This window comes from Geosmithia morbida (genome assembly GCF_012550715.1).
Source record: "Geosmithia morbida isolate 1262 chromosome Unknown scaffold_0, whole genome shotgun sequence".
NCBI lineage: Eukaryota > Fungi > Ascomycota > Sordariomycetes > Hypocreales > Bionectriaceae > Geosmithia > Geosmithia morbida.
Window position 1 is genome coordinate 2193676 of NW_023336187.1, and position 17553 is coordinate 2211228.

General features: G+C 55.4%; 8 protein-coding genes across 8 annotated transcripts; 3 read left to right on the top strand and 5 right to left on the bottom strand.

The window, feature by feature from the left end:
* Window positions 1-3460: 3460 nt before the first annotated feature.
* Window positions 3461-4375, top strand: GMORB2_0660 (Peptidoglycan/xylan/chitin deacetylase, PgdA/CDA1 family; the record flags this gene model as incomplete). Its single annotated transcript, XM_035462645.1, has 2 exons — window positions 3461-3997; window positions 4121-4375. The coding sequence occupies 2 exons, from the start codon at window positions 3461-3463 to the stop codon at window positions 4373-4375; spliced, it is 792 nt and encodes a 263-aa protein (XP_035325575.1).
* A 1348-nt stretch (window positions 4376-5723) lies between these two features.
* Window positions 5724-7049, bottom strand: GMORB2_0661 (Glycosyl hydrolase family 71; the record flags this gene model as incomplete). Its single annotated transcript, XM_035462646.1, has 1 exon — window positions 5724-7049. The coding sequence occupies one exon, from the start codon at window positions 7047-7049 to the stop codon at window positions 5724-5726; it is 1326 nt and encodes a 441-aa protein (XP_035325576.1).
* Window positions 7050-7059: 10 nt separating this feature from the next.
* Window positions 7060-7332, bottom strand: GMORB2_0662 (uncharacterized protein; the record flags this gene model as incomplete). Its single annotated transcript, XM_035462647.1, has 2 exons — window positions 7060-7065; window positions 7198-7332. 2 exons carry the CDS (start codon window positions 7330-7332, stop codon window positions 7060-7062), a joined length of 141 nt encoding a protein of 46 aa, XP_035325577.1.
* Window positions 7333-8164: 832 nt separating this feature from the next.
* On the top strand, window positions 8165-9207 carry GMORB2_0663 (depolymerase; the record flags this gene model as incomplete). The annotated part of the gene is made up of 2 exons (XM_035462648.1): window positions 8165-9011; window positions 9086-9207. The coding sequence occupies 2 exons, from the start codon at window positions 8165-8167 to the stop codon at window positions 9205-9207; spliced, it is 969 nt and encodes a 322-aa protein (XP_035325578.1).
* A 645-nt stretch (window positions 9208-9852) lies between these two features.
* Window positions 9853-10628, top strand: GMORB2_0664 (uncharacterized protein; the record flags this gene model as incomplete). The annotated part of the gene is made up of 2 exons (XM_035462649.1): window positions 9853-10219; window positions 10339-10628. The coding sequence occupies 2 exons, from the start codon at window positions 9853-9855 to the stop codon at window positions 10626-10628; spliced, it is 657 nt and encodes a 218-aa protein (XP_035325579.1).
* Window positions 10629-11151: 523 nt separating this feature from the next.
* GMORB2_0665 (uncharacterized protein) lies at window positions 11152-12411 on the bottom strand (the record flags this gene model as incomplete). Its single annotated transcript, XM_035462650.1, has 1 exon — window positions 11152-12411. The coding sequence occupies one exon, from the start codon at window positions 12409-12411 to the stop codon at window positions 11152-11154; it is 1260 nt and encodes a 419-aa protein (XP_035325580.1).
* A 1425-nt stretch (window positions 12412-13836) lies between these two features.
* On the bottom strand, window positions 13837-15356 carry GMORB2_0666 (cellulase; the record flags this gene model as incomplete). The annotated part of the gene is made up of 2 exons (XM_035462651.1): window positions 13837-14694; window positions 14751-15356. The coding sequence occupies 2 exons, from the start codon at window positions 15354-15356 to the stop codon at window positions 13837-13839; spliced, it is 1464 nt and encodes a 487-aa protein (XP_035325581.1).
* A 938-nt stretch (window positions 15357-16294) lies between these two features.
* GMORB2_0667 (G-patch domain) lies at window positions 16295-17116 on the bottom strand (the record flags this gene model as incomplete). Its single annotated transcript, XM_035462652.1, has 1 exon — window positions 16295-17116. The coding sequence occupies one exon, from the start codon at window positions 17114-17116 to the stop codon at window positions 16295-16297; it is 822 nt and encodes a 273-aa protein (XP_035325582.1).
* Window positions 17117-17553: the final 437 nt, after the last annotated feature.

Below are 17553 nucleotides of genomic sequence, written 5' to 3' on the forward strand. Positions count from 1 at the left end.
AAAACGTCCTCGACGTGGGCACAGGGAGGGGAGTCCGGGTGCTAGGCTATGCCGACGAACACGCCGACGCGAAAGTGCGGGCGGCGACGCACCCACCCTGCGTGTGACACGTGCCTGACCTCACGTTCTGACAAGAATCACATCTGGGTCATCGGCGTCGACTTGCCTCCCATGCAGCCTGCCTTGTGAGGATCTCTCTCGTCACCCCACGTTAGCGGAAGCGTGCAGACTCTCTCCTAGCTGTCATCTGCGATGCAGGTATCCGATATTTAGAGTTAGACAGCCCCCACGTTTAACCGTGAATACGACGCTGTTCAGATGGGCGCAAATGCTGGAGCGAACATGCGTCACCTTCGACTTTCCTGGTCGATTGTAACCTCAATACACGTACGTGCGACGGTGCCGGCCGCGAGTATTATACCAGTGTCATTACTGAATAATAAATTATCGCGTTCACCTGGAGAGCTATCAGGTGACCGGGTGCACGGCCTGATGAGGTGATGAGACACAAGAAATAGAAACCGGCACATGCATGTAGGGTAAGCACGCGCGTTGGCGACCAAGCTATGGCCCCTGTAATCTGTGGAAGCCTTTCGGCGCATCTACCAAGCACCTATCAAGCTGAGCGGTAGAGGGAGAAGTCGGCTTGGAGCCATCTGGAGGTCTTGAGCTGCATCGTTCTGCTCTGTCGAATGCCGATGTCGAGATGAAAGGAGGACGGATTCGACATGGAGGACGGTGGGAGAAGAGGCGGATCGATCCTACACGGCAGGCGTCGAAGCAGTGATGATGCGCCGAAGCCGTGCGCCGAATGGCTTCTGTCGGCGGCTTCGCCAGGGGCTGGTGGCCTGTAGTTTGACGACCATGCAGTGCTCGTGCATCGACTGGGATACGATTCTAATCGAGAAGCTTGTTGTCTAGCTCATGGCATTCATCATCGACTGCAAAGGACTACTGAGGCTATCTGATCCTGTTCGCTACCGATGCCTTCGTCCTTGAACGTCAGTCATCACCTAGAGGGCTGCCTTCGCCGTAACCAGTCCCTTTGGTATCAGAGAATGCCACCTCTCCTCCTCAAGTTCTGCCCTCCTACAAGACTTCTCTCGAGANGGTTTCATGGTCGAGTCCCGCTTAGCTAAGCCATGAGTAGTCTTTCTATGATATAATTGGTCAAGACGACATATGTATATTGTCACCATCAATATATACAGAGCTTTATTCGATATTCAATATAATCTTAACCAAGCGTAAACTTACCCTCAAGACTTACCACTCTTTTTTCCAAGTTGCCAGTTCAGCCGTTACGCCATTGACCAAGATTCCTCACTGCTGTACTTATATGGTGCTAGTGCTAGCTGGCACTGGGTAGCGGCATTTGCCTCAAACTGGGAAGGAGCCCAGCTGAATTTACAGGGGTCCTTCCTTTCCGAATTCTAACTAGAGACACTAGAGACAGGGCTTTTTTTGTTTTTTTTGTTTTGCCTGCTTACGCGTAACTTCTCTCGCTTACCAGCATTTCCAACTCGCCTTCTCGGTCTCCGTAAACCGAAACCCCTCCAAGTAATCATCAACATTGTCGGCTTGATGCCACCGCCTCCCCTTGGCTATGCTGTTCCCTACATCTCGGATCGTGCATGCTGGGACGAGAAGCCAGGCTGGCATCCCGGTAGTGCTGGGTTTCCACGTCGGCGACGCCTAGCCGTCGAGGATCCGCAGCCTCTCGTTCTCCGCCTAGGACCAGCGAGATTCCGGATGACATGGACACCATCTTGCGCCGAGACTGCAGATAGTGAAGATGCTAGTAATGGGCCGAGAAACTATTGCATTTTCGAAGCCATGCTGACTTGCGAGCCCCTGGATCCCGCATGAGCAGGCGCTCAACCTCGCCGACGAATGCTGTCCAGTCTATCAGCCAGCACGGGCACTCGTAAGCTGCTGTCTCGCATGTCTTGCATCATCTCCCTCTGTCTCTCCCGATATGTGACTGAACACAACAGACGAGAGACTCTGTCTCACCCTACCGCGCCAACCTGTACTCCTGAGCGGGTTCCTGCGTACCTTGAGATTCGGGCACATCCAGCTAATATGCGGTTCCCCTCCTCCCCCCCCCCCCCAAGATTTCAGTGATATTGCGGAGAGACAGATGAGATGGCGCTACGCTCTGGGGACCTCGATCTGGGGACCTCAGAGGCTCCTCGCCCTCGTGCACACGACATGTCCTGTTCTGGCCGATATTACGAGATGCAAAACTCGGCTATCGAGAACGCGCCAGGCTCGTCGGCCAAGACTTATCGAGTCACAGGTGTCAGGCCCATGATCCTACTTACTCGTACATCGGGCGGATAAAGATCGAGCATTCAAAGTACACGACTCCGTCGTCAGCCCACAAGGTAATCACCACCAAGCACGCGTTATTCAGCCGAGACGGAGGAGAGCAAGTGCATGCATGCGCGCGCTGCAAAAACCTGCCCCTTTTCAGTACACACGAGTACGGTACGGTACGCACTGACGGCACGAAGAGGGTTTGCCGGGATGCGCCCGATATCTTGTATCTTGCTCAGGTAGGTCGTGTTGGGTCTGAGGCTCAGACGCGCAATTGACGGCATCGAATTCCATCCTGCTGAGAGATTGAAAGCGAGGTCGTTATTGACTTTGATTTGCAAAAAAAAAAAAAAAAAAAAAAAAAAAGAAAAAGAGCGATCTCTCAGAACCGGATTTTCGGAGGTGTCGCACTCGCGCGCCGCCACATGTTTTACCAATTCCAGTGCTAACGCCATGTTCCATCCGGTGAGATCCTTGGATGCAGCCTCCTACGAGTGCCAGAGCTGCCTTCGGTTAATGTCTTCTTCCTGGGCTAATGGTCAGAGGCGATGAACAGCAAGCCTCCAAAAGAACCCGGCGGATATGGTCAGACTGACGGGATACGTGCCCGCTAGCTATTAAGTTTGCAACGGACTGCTATGATGGCCTTCATACCTGTGCCTTCAAGGTTCAGAATTCAAGGTTGAGCAGGGGTCGGCCGCGGCTGCATCTAAGCAAGCATGTGTTCCCTTGCATGCAGCGCGATCGAACTGATCGACCTCGAGCTGGGACCTGTCTCGGTCCAACGCCAGCCCGGCCCTGCAGCCGTATCCTCTTGCACCCGAGGAAATCCACGCTATGTCGGTGTGGCAGCCGTGCCGCGACGAGCGAGGAATTCCTCGATACGATAGAGAGCCGTGTCGTGTTCAGGGACATGTGGCTGCGGGGAGGGAGGCTTGAGATATAATAAGTAGTGCGTTGCTCCCCATGTCGACGGATCATCTACCATCCCATCACCCTCGTTATCCAAGTCTTTCGTTCATTATTCTTCCCCTCGTTCTCTTATATCTGTCGGATTTTTTCCCCTCCCCCTACCCGCCCCCCCCCCTCTTGCCCCTGACCTCTTTATCCTGCCCCAAGAGATCCAGCTCCGCCCGTCATGTCTTTTGCCATCCCGAACAAGATGCTGGTCGCCCTGGCTGCCTGCATGTTTGCCTTGCCTGCGTTGGCAGCTCCTGGATCGACCACTCCGGTCAAGAGGGAAACCAGGTCGCACCCCGGAACGGTGCCGTATGGCCAGGTCATTGAGAACTGTAAGGAGCCTAACATGATCGCCCTCACATTCGACGACGGACCCGGCCCCTACACCGGGACGATCCTGGACATACTCACCACCAAAGAGGTCAAGGCCACCTTCTTCCTCAACGCCATGAACACGGGTGACATGCTGGACGAGTCTTCTGGCAGGCCGGACAATGTCAGACGCATGTACGCCGCAGGCCACCACGTCGCCAGCCACTCGTACAGTCACAAGGACTTGGACAGCGTCCTGCCAGATGTACGCCGAGACGAGATCGTCAAGAACGAGGCTGCATTTGCCCAGGTCATCGGCGTCCTGCCCACCTACTTCCGCCCGCCTTACGGTAACTGCAACGACGCCTGCCTCGGTCTTCTCAACGAGCTTGGCTACCACGTGGTATGTATACTCCTGCGCCGCATCGCTGTACTCTCGCATCTCTGGCCTAGCAATCTTTTCTTTTTTCTTTTTCTTCCAACGCTGCAATCTGCAGAATGCCTTGGCTGATCTTCCGAACTCAAGATTACCTGGAGCCTTGACACGCTAGACTGGGAGAAGAACATTCCGGCTTCCAAGAAGGTTTTCGCCGACCAGGTCCAGAGCCACCAGCAGGCGTCATACATCGCCCTGTCGCATGACATCCACGAGGGTACCGTCAAGGAGCTGGTCGGGTATATGATTGACGTGGCCAAGGAGAATGGGTACAGATTGGTCACGGTTGGAGAATGCCTCGGTGACCCTCGGGAGAACTGGTACCGCCCTGCATCGTATGTCTGATCAGAAAAGAGAGAAACGCCTCCCACCTCCCTCCCCCCTCCTTGAACCGGGACAGACGCTGACCTTGACCATGAATGTAGCCAGCAGATCGCATGAATAGGAACCGACTACGGAGTCGGGCAGCCCGGACGAAGAGAAGAACCCTCCCGCAGATTGTGAAACTCTTGCCAGCGAGCCGGGCACGTCAAGCTCCGGGGAGCCTCGGGGTAGGGGAGGGAAGGAGGGAAGGTTGTTTGAGAATAAAACTTTTTTTTTTCCCCTCCGACCACTCGGACAGCTTCTACGGTTCATTTACCGACTGAAGATGATGGACAGTCCAGGACTGTGGTCTTCCGGGACCGCTCGGTGGATTCTGTCTTATGCGAAGTCTATACAAAGAAACAAGGAGACTGTCCATTTTTTTTTCATTAAAAAAAGAAAGTCGGCTGTTCACTTCAATTTTCCTTTCCGAGAGACCGTCACACATTTCTGAAAAAAATCCGAGATGTCTTTTTACGAAGTTGACAATGCCGCATGAACACGATGGCTGAAAGCCGACATGCGCCTCGCCGTTTTACACCTGAGTGGCATGGCCGAAACTGCGCTCCCAAGTATCTCTCTCTCTCTCTCTCTCTTCATAGTCCCTCTAATGCTATCTACCCCCCATCATTATATCACGGAGCAACAGTGGCACACAAGTACTTATCTAGATGCGGTAGAACTGCATGTTGATAAAACAAATACACATAGCTATCACGTATTTGGTTTTTTTTTTTCGTCATGGACGGAGCTTGTCCGCATTCCTTTCTTGTTGAAATTACTTTGCCTCCCGTATGTAAACTTCTTAACTAGTCTATATGGGAACGGAGAAACAAGACGAGACAAAAAAAAGAAGAAAATCAGTTACTTTTATCAATTCCCGGATGTTGTAAGCTGATTGATAAAGGTTAGAGAAAAAAAAAAGGTTGTTGGAAGGAAGGGAGGAAAAGAAAATCATCATGAAAGCCGCATCGGAATCGGCAATAACGTAAATTTCCTTAATTCCACGTTCCCGTCCATGTACAGATTAAATTACACTTGTCCCTAATAACCTTGTTTTTTTTCTTTTTCTTTGCAACGTCTGAGGGTGGGAAGAAACAAATGGGTCAATCGTGCTGAAATATATACAAGGTACTTATATGAGGTGGTTATGATATATACATATATACACATATATAATGCAGATTATACCCGTGCTTGTTGTAATAGTATATAGTAATGATTTCAGACGAGCACAGGATATCAAAATCTCCATTTTGATTTTGTTAAAAAAATCATGTCTTGATTTGCAAAGGCGATATATCATTACCATGATGGGTAATTAACCGATCTAGTAGGGCCCGCAGCTATCGACGTTGAGACCATTCATGATCTGGGAATATCCCTCCGGAAGGAGCTCATCTGCGTCGCCGGCAGGCAGGGTGCCGACGTAAGGGTTGAAGTTGTAGATGCCGCAGGGGCAGGAGTCGACGACCTGGGCACCGGCGTCGGCGTCGAAGATGTTCGCCCCGTCGCGCGACAGGGTCAGGTGGACGGTTCCGGGGGCCATGTCGACCGAGGAGATGGCGGCGCCGGCGGGGACGTCGACCGTGTCGGTCCTGTCGCCGGACGTCATGGACAGGGTGGCCGGGGCGGTGAGCAGGGTGACGACGTAGACCTTGTCCTGGGCCGTGTCCCATCCGTTGGGCCGGCCGTGGAAGTAGTTGCCCGTCGAGTTGTTGCCGTCGGCCATGGTGGTGTCGGTCGAGTCGCAGTCGACGTCCTTGAGCGTGGTGCGGAACCAGTAGACCAGGGAGTCGTCCGTGATGTGGGCGGATACGTCGGACGAGCCGGCGCGGTAGGCGGCGATGAACGGCCGCGCCATGTCCAGGAAGCCCGAGTGCGGACGGCCGTAGGCCCACTTGGAGTTGCCGTCGTCGCCGTGCGGGCTGTCCAGGCGGCCGACGTAGTGGCTCTCGCCGTAGTCGTTCCAGCTGATCACCTCCACCATGGGCGGCTGCGGCTGCGACTCGACGATGTGCGACCACCGGTCGAACCAGAGCGTGTCGGACGGGAACATGAAGTTCTTGCTGTAGTCCACCTCGGCGCCGTAGTGCGTGAAGAACCACGGCGACACGGGCGCCACGTACGTCCTGTCCGGCCCCAGGGCGGACCGGTAGATGGCGTCGCCGTCCTCGACAGACAGCGACGTGCCGCCCGGCTGGGGGGCCTTGTTGTTGCCGTCGTTCGGCCACGCCATCCAGTTCAGCGCCCCGTCCACGACGGTCATGTCCGTCCCGTATTGCGGGTGGAAGTTGGGCAGCCAGACGATGTCACCCGCTGCCGAGCGCAGGGCCGAGACGTCCAGCCCGTCGCCGTTGAAGGACGATGCCACCACCTTGCCGTCGTACAGCAGCTGCGAGGCCTGGGACCCGTACGTGGCAATCATCGACCCTACCGTGCTCGCCGACGAGGCCGGGTCGAACAGCGTGAAGTCGAACGAGATGAAGACCTTCATGTCGTTGTTGGCCGCCGACTCGTACGCGTAGCCCAGCTGCGTGTCCGTCCCGTCGTCCGTGCCGATGTTCAGAGCGAAGGCGTCGATTCCCGCCGACTTGGCAAGCTTCATGTCGGCATCGTAGTCGGCTGCGCTGGTGCGTCCACCGACGATGCCCATCTGATGTGCGTTAGATCTTGTGAGCGATATGTTCGATGTCATGTCAGGTCTCTTCTCCTCTCCGTCTTTCTTTCTTTCTTCTTATTTTTTTCCCGGGGTGCGTGCGTGCGGGGGGGGGGGGGGGGGGGGGGGNGAAGTGGGCAAAGACGAGGTTACCGCTGTCGGCAACCTCCACGGTATTAACACTGCTGTCAACTTTGACGTTGAGGACGGCGGCAGCCGTGGTCGAGACCACGAGGCCAGCCACTACGGCCGAAGCACGCAGCAGACAATTGGAGATCATTGCTCTTGAGATGTTTTGCCTTGCGAGATGTCGGTCGGTATGAAGCGAGAAAGTGAATGATGCCTGATTTATCCTGGAGACGGTAGTCGAGGCTATACATATATATATATATATATGTATGCATGTATGTATGTATGTATATGTATGTATGATATATGTCGGTGTGCACCTTGTTATAATTAGTACGCTTACATCTGCCAGGAATGGTAATCTGTGGGATTGCTCATTTCATTCTTGTCTGGTCTGATCCTACAGGCTTCGCAGATGACGCCGGCTGACTGCATATTAACCCGAACGCTTGAATAATACGGAGCGTTGATTGATGAAGGGCCCACAAGGTGAGATGCACCTTGCAGGAACATGGAGCCATGTAAGAAAAATGCAAGGATGTATCGGGGCCTGATGATGACCGGTGCCTGGACAGGACTTTTTTTTTTTTTTCAGTTGTCCGGTCCGGTTCATGAGGGGCTTGCCCTTATCATCGTCACTCCCGATTTCGTACATGGTACCTGTGACAAAGAGATACGAGAAGTGATTGATGAGTATCAGTAGAAAGGAGAGAAGAGGGGGGGGGGGAGAGGATAGCAGGATAGATTGCCAAGGCTGGACAAGGCAGACATGATTTGACTTGCCCTGTTGGGAGAAGATGTGCTATGCTGGCAATGCCAGATGACCTCTCATAGACTCGAGGCGCAGGAACCGCCTGATCTCGTGGTATTGCGATGGGCCCCTTGATCGACTCCCTCTTTCTCGTCGCCTCTCGTCCTTCATCGTTGGACAGATTCTTCATCATCGGCATGGATCTTGCTCGACCATCTTGCATCACGACATGATGCATCATAGAGCCCCAATACTCTCGGTCCTCGCCGTCGTCGCGACAGCAGCAGCAGCAGCAGCGGCGGCGGCGGCGGAGCCATACACCGGCGGCGATGCTTCCGGTTGCGGCAAGAAGCACTACTTCGACGGCCTGCCGCACTACCACGCCATCTCATCCGGCGGCACCACCCGCCGATACAGCGTACACCTACCGTCGACGTACGAAGAGGACAGGGCCTATCCTGCCATCCTGGGCTTCCACGGCTCCAGCAGCATAGGGCTCTTCTTCGAGGCGGACACGCGTCTGAGCTCGGCACGCTTCACGCCCGACACGATAACCGTATACCCGGACGGGCTGGGCGGAGCTTGGGCCGGGGCCAACTACTCGGACGCCACCACGACCCAGGACCTGGACTTTGTCCTCGACCTGCTGTCCGATCTCAGGCGCGAATACTGCGTCGACAGCGCTCGCATCTACGCGACCGGCATGTCTATCGGCGGGGGGTTCGTCGACACGATTGCGTGCAGCGAAAGGGTCGGTCGAGAGTTTGCCGCCTTCGCGCCCGCCTCGGGGTCGTTCTACACGGACAACGACGACAGCTACCGCGACTGCCGTCCTGCGCGGGTCCCCACGCCCGTGCTGGAGATCCACGGCGGTGCGGACGAGGAGGTCCCGTATGATGGGGGACCTGGTAGCGGTGGTCGTCTGCCATCTATTCCGCAGTGGGCGTCTCGCTGGGCGGGCAGGAACCTCTGCGAACACGAGACCGAGTCAGACCTGTTTGATGGACATGTGCGACGTCTGAGCTGGTCATGCCAAGGTCATGAGGGCGCCGTGCAGCACTACAGGACCGATGACCAGAGTGAGTCGTCGTCTGATCCCCTTCCCGCCCCGCCCACGCATGCTGTTGCTGACTGTGCCTGTCTCGTCCACCAGAGCATTGCTGGGCTTCGACCGAGCCCAACTTCTCCCAGGTTGCGGCTGGTGACGGTCCGACGTATCTGGAGGCCAGTGAGTTGATTGCTGAGTTTTTCAGGAATTTCACGCGTCCGAGTTGAATAGATCAGAGGGATGGTTGATGGTTGATGGATGAAACGATGGAACGAGATGAGATGACGAAACAGACATGGATGGTGGGGGGGGGGGGCGGGAGATGTTCTAGCGGATATCAATAGCGGACGGATGCTAGTGGAATATCTACAGATTGTTATAGCGGCCGTCGATGCCTGGACTGAGTGGGACTCTACGCTACGAGTAAGCAACAGGGTCTCTAGGGAGCCGAGGGATGAGCGGTTACCGGTTACAGGGGACGGAGTACAGGGGCTGAGTGAGGCTCACAGCGGCCAATCTGCGCCGATATGCAGGTTTCCTGGTTATCTCCGAGAGATTACGTAGTTGTTGGTCGCGATCCTGCCGTTGATCCATGCTATCAACGTCAGCATCTTGACCTTCTCTCTCCTCCTCCTCTTTCTATAACTCGTGCATCGCACATCATACCTCTGTCTCCCCGTCACCGTCCATTCCGGTCAATTCTCTACGATCCGCCCCGAAATTCGAGCACACAGACCCAGATCTAGCCAAGTTGCAAGGGGGCTCCCTCCCTCCCTCCCTCCCCCCCCCCTCTCTCTCACCATCTTCAGCCTCATCCACCGACCAAGCAGGTGATATCATACCCCCCCCCCCTCCCGGACACGGTTATCGCAATGCGCCTCCAGCCCTCTGCCCTCGTTGCCCTCGCCGCTCTGGCCACGACAGCATCGGCAATCGTCTTTGATGTTGAAGATACACCGAAAGTATGCCGAGACATCTGCGTGCCCCTCACCAAGCTGGTCAGCCAGTGCCGCAGCGAGGTCGGCAAGGCAGACGGAGACCTCTCCGACGCCCAGGAGGAGCAGCTCGAGGCCGAGTGCGTGTGCGGGAACGAGAACTTTGGCGTGTCCAGCGTAGCCGAGCAGTGCCAGGGCTGTATACTGGGTTGTCTGACGAATCCGCATCATCTGTCTACTCGTGATGACGATGAGGAGGAAGAGCTCATCGATACGCGGGATGAGGTCAAAGATGCTCTACACGGTGAGCTTCTCTACTCTCCCTTCACATACTGCTCCTCCCCTCCCTCCCTCTCTGCACCACCTCTTGTCATCTCACTTGATTTCCTTGTCTGGCGATGCGCATATTCTAAGACAGCACAGCAATCAATGACATCATCACCATGTGCAGCTTCTCTCCAGAAGCGTACGATTCTGCCTCTGCAACCGCCACAGCCATCTCCGTCGAAGCTACCGTCCTCTCTAGCACCGATAACCTGACGACTTCATACTCTAATATTCCTACCACCATTCGGAAGAGCTCGAGCGATGATGATGATGACGATGATAACGACGACGACGACGACGACGATGGCGATAATGCCGCTGCGACTCTGGCTCCCCTTTGGGTGGCTGGCGGCCTGGTCGCAGGTGTCATGGCTTTGATGGCCTAGGCTCCGTTTCGTCTTGTCTCTTCTTACCTTCTTTCCAAGGATGGTTTTATACGACTCGCATATAGACTTGCTATTATCGCTATCTCTTGAGCTGTACATGTATTATGTCCCTAAACGTTTTCTGGACTGTAATAATATGCTACATATTTTTTTCCAATTTTTTTTTCTTCATGAAACAAGAAAATGTTCTCGGCTCTCGCCTCGCAGCTCCCGATACCGCCTTGAAGAATAATATCTAACATTGCATCTCACATTCAAGACTCGGAGAATCAGTTGTTCAGCTGTTCATTCGGGGAATTGCACCTCATGCTTTTCCATTTTCGGCCTCGCTAGATAGCTGGATAGTTTTATCTGCTGTCGATCTCAAAGTTTTTCTTCTATGGTTTTTTTCTTCTTCTCTCGTTTCTCTGTATGCTTCCCCCCCCCCTTTGTTTTGTTTGCTTTTGGTTGCTTCTACCTATCTATTTTTTTTGTATATGATTCATGCTGTTGGTTTGGGAATTTGTCTCTCTTAATCTCCACCTTATTCATCCCAGGATGAACGGAAGAAGTCACGGTCACCAAGCTCTTGGGCCAGCTCATCGGCCAGGCTGGTCGCCTCCTTTGACAAACCAAGGCCGGCTTGTCCATCATCGGTGCTGTCCAGACGATCGTCATCGTACTCATCCTCGCTGCTCTGGCTGTCCTCGCCCCTCCTGGCATGCTCACCACGACCGCGGGCTTCGTCTTCGTCACCGGAATTGAACGGGCTGGCGTCGTCGTCGTACTCTCCCGACAGTAGGTAGCGGTCGTTGCTGCTGCCGCCGCCGCTGACATCGTCGTCGACCGGACCGAGGACCTCACCCTGGAGATGATGGACCATTTTCTGGCTGCGGGCGCGAGGGACCGGAGCCTCGCTGTGGTTGAGGCCCTCGTCGTCGAGCCAGGAGTTGACGGCGGCAGCCTCGGCAGCGACCCTCATCTGCGTCTCCTGCATCCTCATGCGCTTCTCGCGACCGAGCTGCCTGGTGGCGTCGATGAAGTCCGCCGTCGTCTTCTCCAGCTGCCTCTTGAGCTCGACCACCTGGCCCTCCATCTCGCCGATCGTATCCTTGTGCTTGGCCACGAGGGCCTTGCTGTGGGAGTAGAGGAATCTGGGCACGACGGCGACGGCGGAGGAGGAGGAAGGGTTGGCGGGCGCCCACCCGGACGGCGATGCCGCCGACGTGGTGGATGCCGACGTGGCGCTGCTGCCGAGGCTGCTGACGCTGCTGCTCATGCCCATCATGTCGCTCATCTTGACCATGAGCTCGATGCGGTCGTGCGCCAGCCTGGACCATTCCTGCAGCGCGTTCACGCGCTCCTCCACGGTTTCGGACTCGTGCACCTGCCTCCTGTACGCCGCGAGAAGACGGGGGTACCACTTGGTGAAGAAGCCGAGACGCATGTGCTGGCCCCTGGTATGCTTCTCGAGGCGTCCGACTCGGTGCCTGGCGCTCTCGAGACGTGTGCTCAGCTGCTCGTTGGCCTGGTTGGCCCGCGCCAGCTCGATGGCCTTGGCCTGGAATCGCTGCTCGTATCGGACTTCAAGGTCGGGGTCTCGTGCGGGCTGGGCGTCTTCGGCGTCGGTATCGCCGTCAGAGCTGTTCTGGTTAGATATGCGGTCGGGTCCGTCTGGCCGATGATGATGATCGTGGCCATCGTCGCTCTCGCGGGGGTGACGGAGCTCGTCATTGCCACTCCGAGAGCAGACCGTGACTGTCGTCTCGAGGATGATGGCCGACACGATGATGTAGAAGAGCATGATTGTCAGCGGAAAGAGAGGGGGGGTGAAGGGGAAGTTGTACGTACTCTTTCTAGGATTTCTTTGACGATCTGGTGAGTATGATGGTCTGAACCGCTTTTGTAGCCTGATGGCATGTCCTGCTCGATCCTCTGATAAAAATCCCGTCAGCCAAGATGAGAGGGCGGGTCAGGAGATTGACGTACTCGGCTTTGATTTTTTTTAATCTGTGGTTTCCAGCTCTTAGAAGGCTCTGGATGTCTTGATCGTCCGACGATGTAATATTGATGATGATCCCTGGAAGGATTCAGTCAGCCAAGAAGAAGGGGGTGATGGGAGCGGCGTGCTCGTACAACTTGTTATATGATGTCTTTGGCGCTCCGGGCGCTTTGGTTCTCCGGTCTTTTAGAGTGTTCGATCCTTGCGATGAGAAGATTTCGTTAGCGAAAGAGGGGAGGTGACGTACCTGCACTTTTTTTCCTTCTTTTTCCTTGAATGATTTTCCTTGATGGGTTTGGTTGCTGGTTGTTATGATGATGATCCGAAGAAGAGATCTGATGGAGAGCGGGAGGGAAGGCAGATATATATACCTGCCCCCCCCCCCCCTTCTTCACCTAGCCAAGGGAGACGACAGAGCCTCATGGACACATAGATAATAGAGAAAATGAAAGAATGTCTCCCATACTCTGTACACTTTCCTTCTCTCGTTCTGTTTTCCCCTCTTGTCTCTTGTCTTGTGCGTCCGACTACCGGAGCACTCTCATCCAGTGGTTGGTAGACAAAAGAAGCAGGATGAGAAACCGCAACCAGCCAGCTTGGCAGACACGGCTGGAGATGGCATCCTTTGTCGACAGCCCTATACTCTTTGTCCGGGGGTGAGAACAGAGAAGAGGGAAATGTTCTGGAAGGACTACGACGGAGCCGTCCTTCCCACCCCTGACCTTTATTCTCGTTTCATCACAGTGGTGAGGGAGGGACCTGGACAAAGGCAGGGGAAGCACCATTGTTACCGGGAAGTGATATGCGACGATGCATGTATTTCTGATCGGTCCGGATAGCACGTGTTTAGGAACAGGAGGCCTTCATTGTATTGCATCTCTTCTTTGTACTCATGAATAATGATGTTTGACTGTAGATGGATGATGACCAGCCATCCCAAGGTCATGCTTTATGCCCTGCTACCGTCTTTTTCCTGACGACAAGAAGAAGCAAACAGACACTTGTATGGGAAACATTGTATTGGAGAGAATCTCCGTGAGGGTTATTATTATCATTCAGAACGGTACAGGCATCTTTTGCTAAGAGGCAGCGCGATACAACAGAGACAATAGAGCAAGAATACATGGACAAACAAGAGAGTTGGCCGAATCCGCCGCAACTCCGATATATATATAGATATATATATATACCCAACCATAAAATACACGTCTTCTCCGACATTAAACATTAAAGCAATCCTGACGGTGCCCGGAACAGATCGTGGGCATGTCCGTGTGCGTGTCCGATGCCATGTACGTGCCCATGCGCGTGCCCGTGCACATGCTCGTGTACATGCCGCCCATGCTCAACCTGTCGCACGCCACGACGACGGTCAGGCACGGAAACGAGTGGCAGGTTTGCCTCGTCCCCGCCGTCTCTGACGGTGCAGTTCCCGAGGCCGAGGGAAAAGGTACTTCCCAAATCGCCCCAACGGATATTCCTGAACGTCACCTCGGTGCCGGGGTGGTTCTTGCGGATATTCTCGGGCATGCCCTCCGTCTCGTTGCAGGGTCCGGAGGGGGCGCCGTCGAGCCACTGGAGGTGGTCCTGGTCGTCCCACCAGATGCTCAGGGCGAGCACCATGCCGCGATCCATGGCCTCGCCCATGGCCTTGTGGCCGCCGAGGTCGAGGTACTTGTCCGCCTTGGTGGCCTCGCACAGCTCTTCGGTCAGGTAGTTGACCTTGGGCAGGTTGTCGAAGCGCACCTCGCCCATGGGGATGAAGCGTCCGTCCTGGATGTAGGACCGGCGGTACGAATGCAGCGAGCCGTCGTCGTTCAGGGGGTACTGCGAGATGACGGTGAAGGGCCGAGTCGTGTCCAGCGCCTTGCGCCACCCGCGTCCGTACGAGTCCCGGTTGCCCAGCTTGTACGGGTTGTACGTGCAGCCGATCTTGTCGCAGGAGCCTTGCTTGCCGCACTCGTCGCCTTCGCACTCGAACAGGCCGGTCCGGTTGCACGGGTGCGAGGCGATGTTGGATGCCCGAGAGTTGGCCTCCCAGATGTCCATCTCGTTGCAGCAGGCGCCGCGACCCTTGATGTTGGGCTGTTGCGCCTCCCTGTCAGCATGCGCGGGAGAGGTGGGGAGATTGGATGGCGTACCTTTCCGCTGATGAACGGAGTAGTATAGCACTGAGCATCGCAGTACCCCGTGCCGTAGTAGGCACCCGCCTCGTTGAGTCCACCCATGCCTCCGTCGGACGGCATCTCGGAAAGGTAGACGGCGCCGTTCATGCCACAGGGCAGCTTGGACACGTCGACGTCAAAGGTGAACTCCTTGCCGGCGAGCGACAGCATCTCGTACTCGGTCTCGCCCTCGGACAGCAGGTAGACGCGAGGGTTGTACAGGGTGCCGTTGTCCGAGAGCATGTCCAGACGGATGCTAGACCCGTCCGTCGTCACGCCGACCTGCTCGTAGTCCGATATGCCCTCCATGACGCAGTTGTCATGGCACGTCTTCTCGTCCGGGCACGCCGTCTCGTTGGGCTTGCTGCCCCAGTCGCCGCAGTTGTACTGCGGGTGGTCGACCTGGCGAACCGGGTGTGCCAGTGCGTCCAGCACCACGCTGGTCTTCTTCTCCCGGCATCCGTCCTGCCACGAACACTCCCACGTCGACAGCTTGGGGTGCAGCTCCGGATTCTTGCCGATATGCTGGGCCGCGGCTATGCTGATGAGGGCTGCACCCGTGAGTCCGGTGACTGATCGCATGCTGATATGTACACGAATGCTTGCTGCTTTTTCTTTCCTTTTTCGTAGAGCCCCCTTCAGATTAGTCTGGACGATCTCTCTCTCTCTCTTTCTCTCTCTCACTCTCTCTCTCTCTCTTGCACAGAGAAAGACAAAGGCTTTGGGTATGAAGTAACTGTGCAGGTTGCAGGGTGGCAGCAGGGGACCGACTGCTTTTATATAGTCTGCACCACCCCTTTCACCTTCCCGACCTCACGAACATTCCTACTCAGAGATACATGACGCGCAGAATAACCAGAGATGACTCCCAAATAGGCGACAAACAATCCCTTTGGAATTGGTCTAGGAACAGACAACAATGTCCTTATCACCCTGTAATGGATGGTGCGACGTCATGCTGAACCCCCCGATTCGATCGCGAGGGCTGTTTGTTATTGAGGCAAGTACAATACTCACGCGACATTGACAGGCGGTAGGGGCCCCTCCCTAGACGCGTCGATTATTTGTACATATCGGTGTCAGCGGCCAATATTGAGGGCTAGATCCGAGACCTCGGTCTCACATACACAGCAGAGCTAGTAGTGATCGGGAAGGGGGAGCAAGCTTTCTTGTCCTCTCTGAATGGCAGGTGGAATGCAGAACATTGATCCACCCACATATTGCAGATGTCGATCAATACCCGACAAGGGAGGAGGTGATGCAGAAAGTATTGCCGCCGCGTGAAACCTGCCACCTCCCGTGATGTCCGCATTTGCAAGCGCGGCGGTGAGAGGTTGGGGTTTGGTCCCCTTTTCTTTCTCTCTCTCTTTCTCTCTCTATCTTATCTTTCGCCTTCCTTCGGTCCTCTCAATGGCGAAAAGGCAAACAGAGTTTGAGTGTGAGAAGAGAGTCGATGACGTAGAAGAAAGAAAAAAAAGATGGGAGAAAGTTCGGGAGAGGTATGTAGCTGGTGGGCACAGTCATGTCAAGCCACTGCTGCCACCACCATCTCCTCTGAGGTAGCGCTCCACGTCGACCCTCCCATACAGCTCCCGGTGCAGGTCTTCGCCTCTCCTCCTCTCCTCCTCAGCGAGGCGTCTCATCTCCTTTGCCCCCATCGGTCTTGCCGGCGGCCGAGCTTGCTCCTTCTTCCCGGCCGACCCTGCCCCAGGTGGCGGAATCACGGCTCCGATACCCAGCGTGTCCTCCTTGGCCGCCGTCTTGATGGGGTATCGCACACCTTCGCCTTCTCTACCCAGCCCCCTCCGGGCATCCGGGTCCCACCCCTGCGCCTTGAGTGCTCGCAGTCCCATGCGTGATCGATCAAGAGCTGACGGGGGGTGCGAGTGCTCCAAGCTGGCCTGGTGGGCTAGCGAGGCGTTGTGCCGGGCCACGGAGCCTGTTATGGATAGCGAGCAGATGGTGCAGATGGCCTCCTGTTCGTTTCCGTGCTCTTCCGACGACGACGATGGTGGTGCTGCTGGCACTGCTTCCCGAGACTCTGAGTCATCACCCATACGCGCAGTGGAAGCAGCCTGGTCCGGTTTCGTCTTGCTGCTGCCGCTGCTTCGGCTGCTGCTGCTGCTGCTGCTGCCCAGGACAATACTGGCATACAAGTCGCCCATGGCCGAGGCGTTCCCGCGTTTCTGAGACGCTCCTACGGCTGACTCGTCATCATCCTTGGCCCTGACAAACTCGACCCTCTTGCGCTTGATACCGGAGCCGAAGGCTTGCTTGCGGTGCAGGGGGACGTCATCTTCGTAGCCGTCATTGTAGCTGTAATCGCTTCCTCGTGTGTCCATGGTGAGCAGGCATCAACTGCACGCCTATTCATCTTGTAGACTGGATGCTTGTTGTGCGTGTGTGTGAGTGTGTTTTGTCCTGGTTTCCAACGGCCGACAAAGTTTCGGCACTCATCGAGTTACCCTACGCTACAGCACCTGTGCTTTCACTGGGCGACAGCACACGATGACCCGTATGACCCGTAGACGTGAATAGACTGGACTCCGCCTGCTGGTACGTCTTGGGTCGATATGTGTGTCTCGCTGCTTTCTTGAACGGAAAGGAAGGAAATCTATCTATGAGGAGGCTAGTTACAGATGTGAGTGTGTGGCAGCAGCCCCTCGCTGCTTAGTCAATCAAGTTGGGTACGCCACCCCCAAATTCCAGGGCACATAGAATCGTCATCATCATCAGTCATCCACCCATCTGATGCCTTATCGTCGAATTGTTGTGCGGT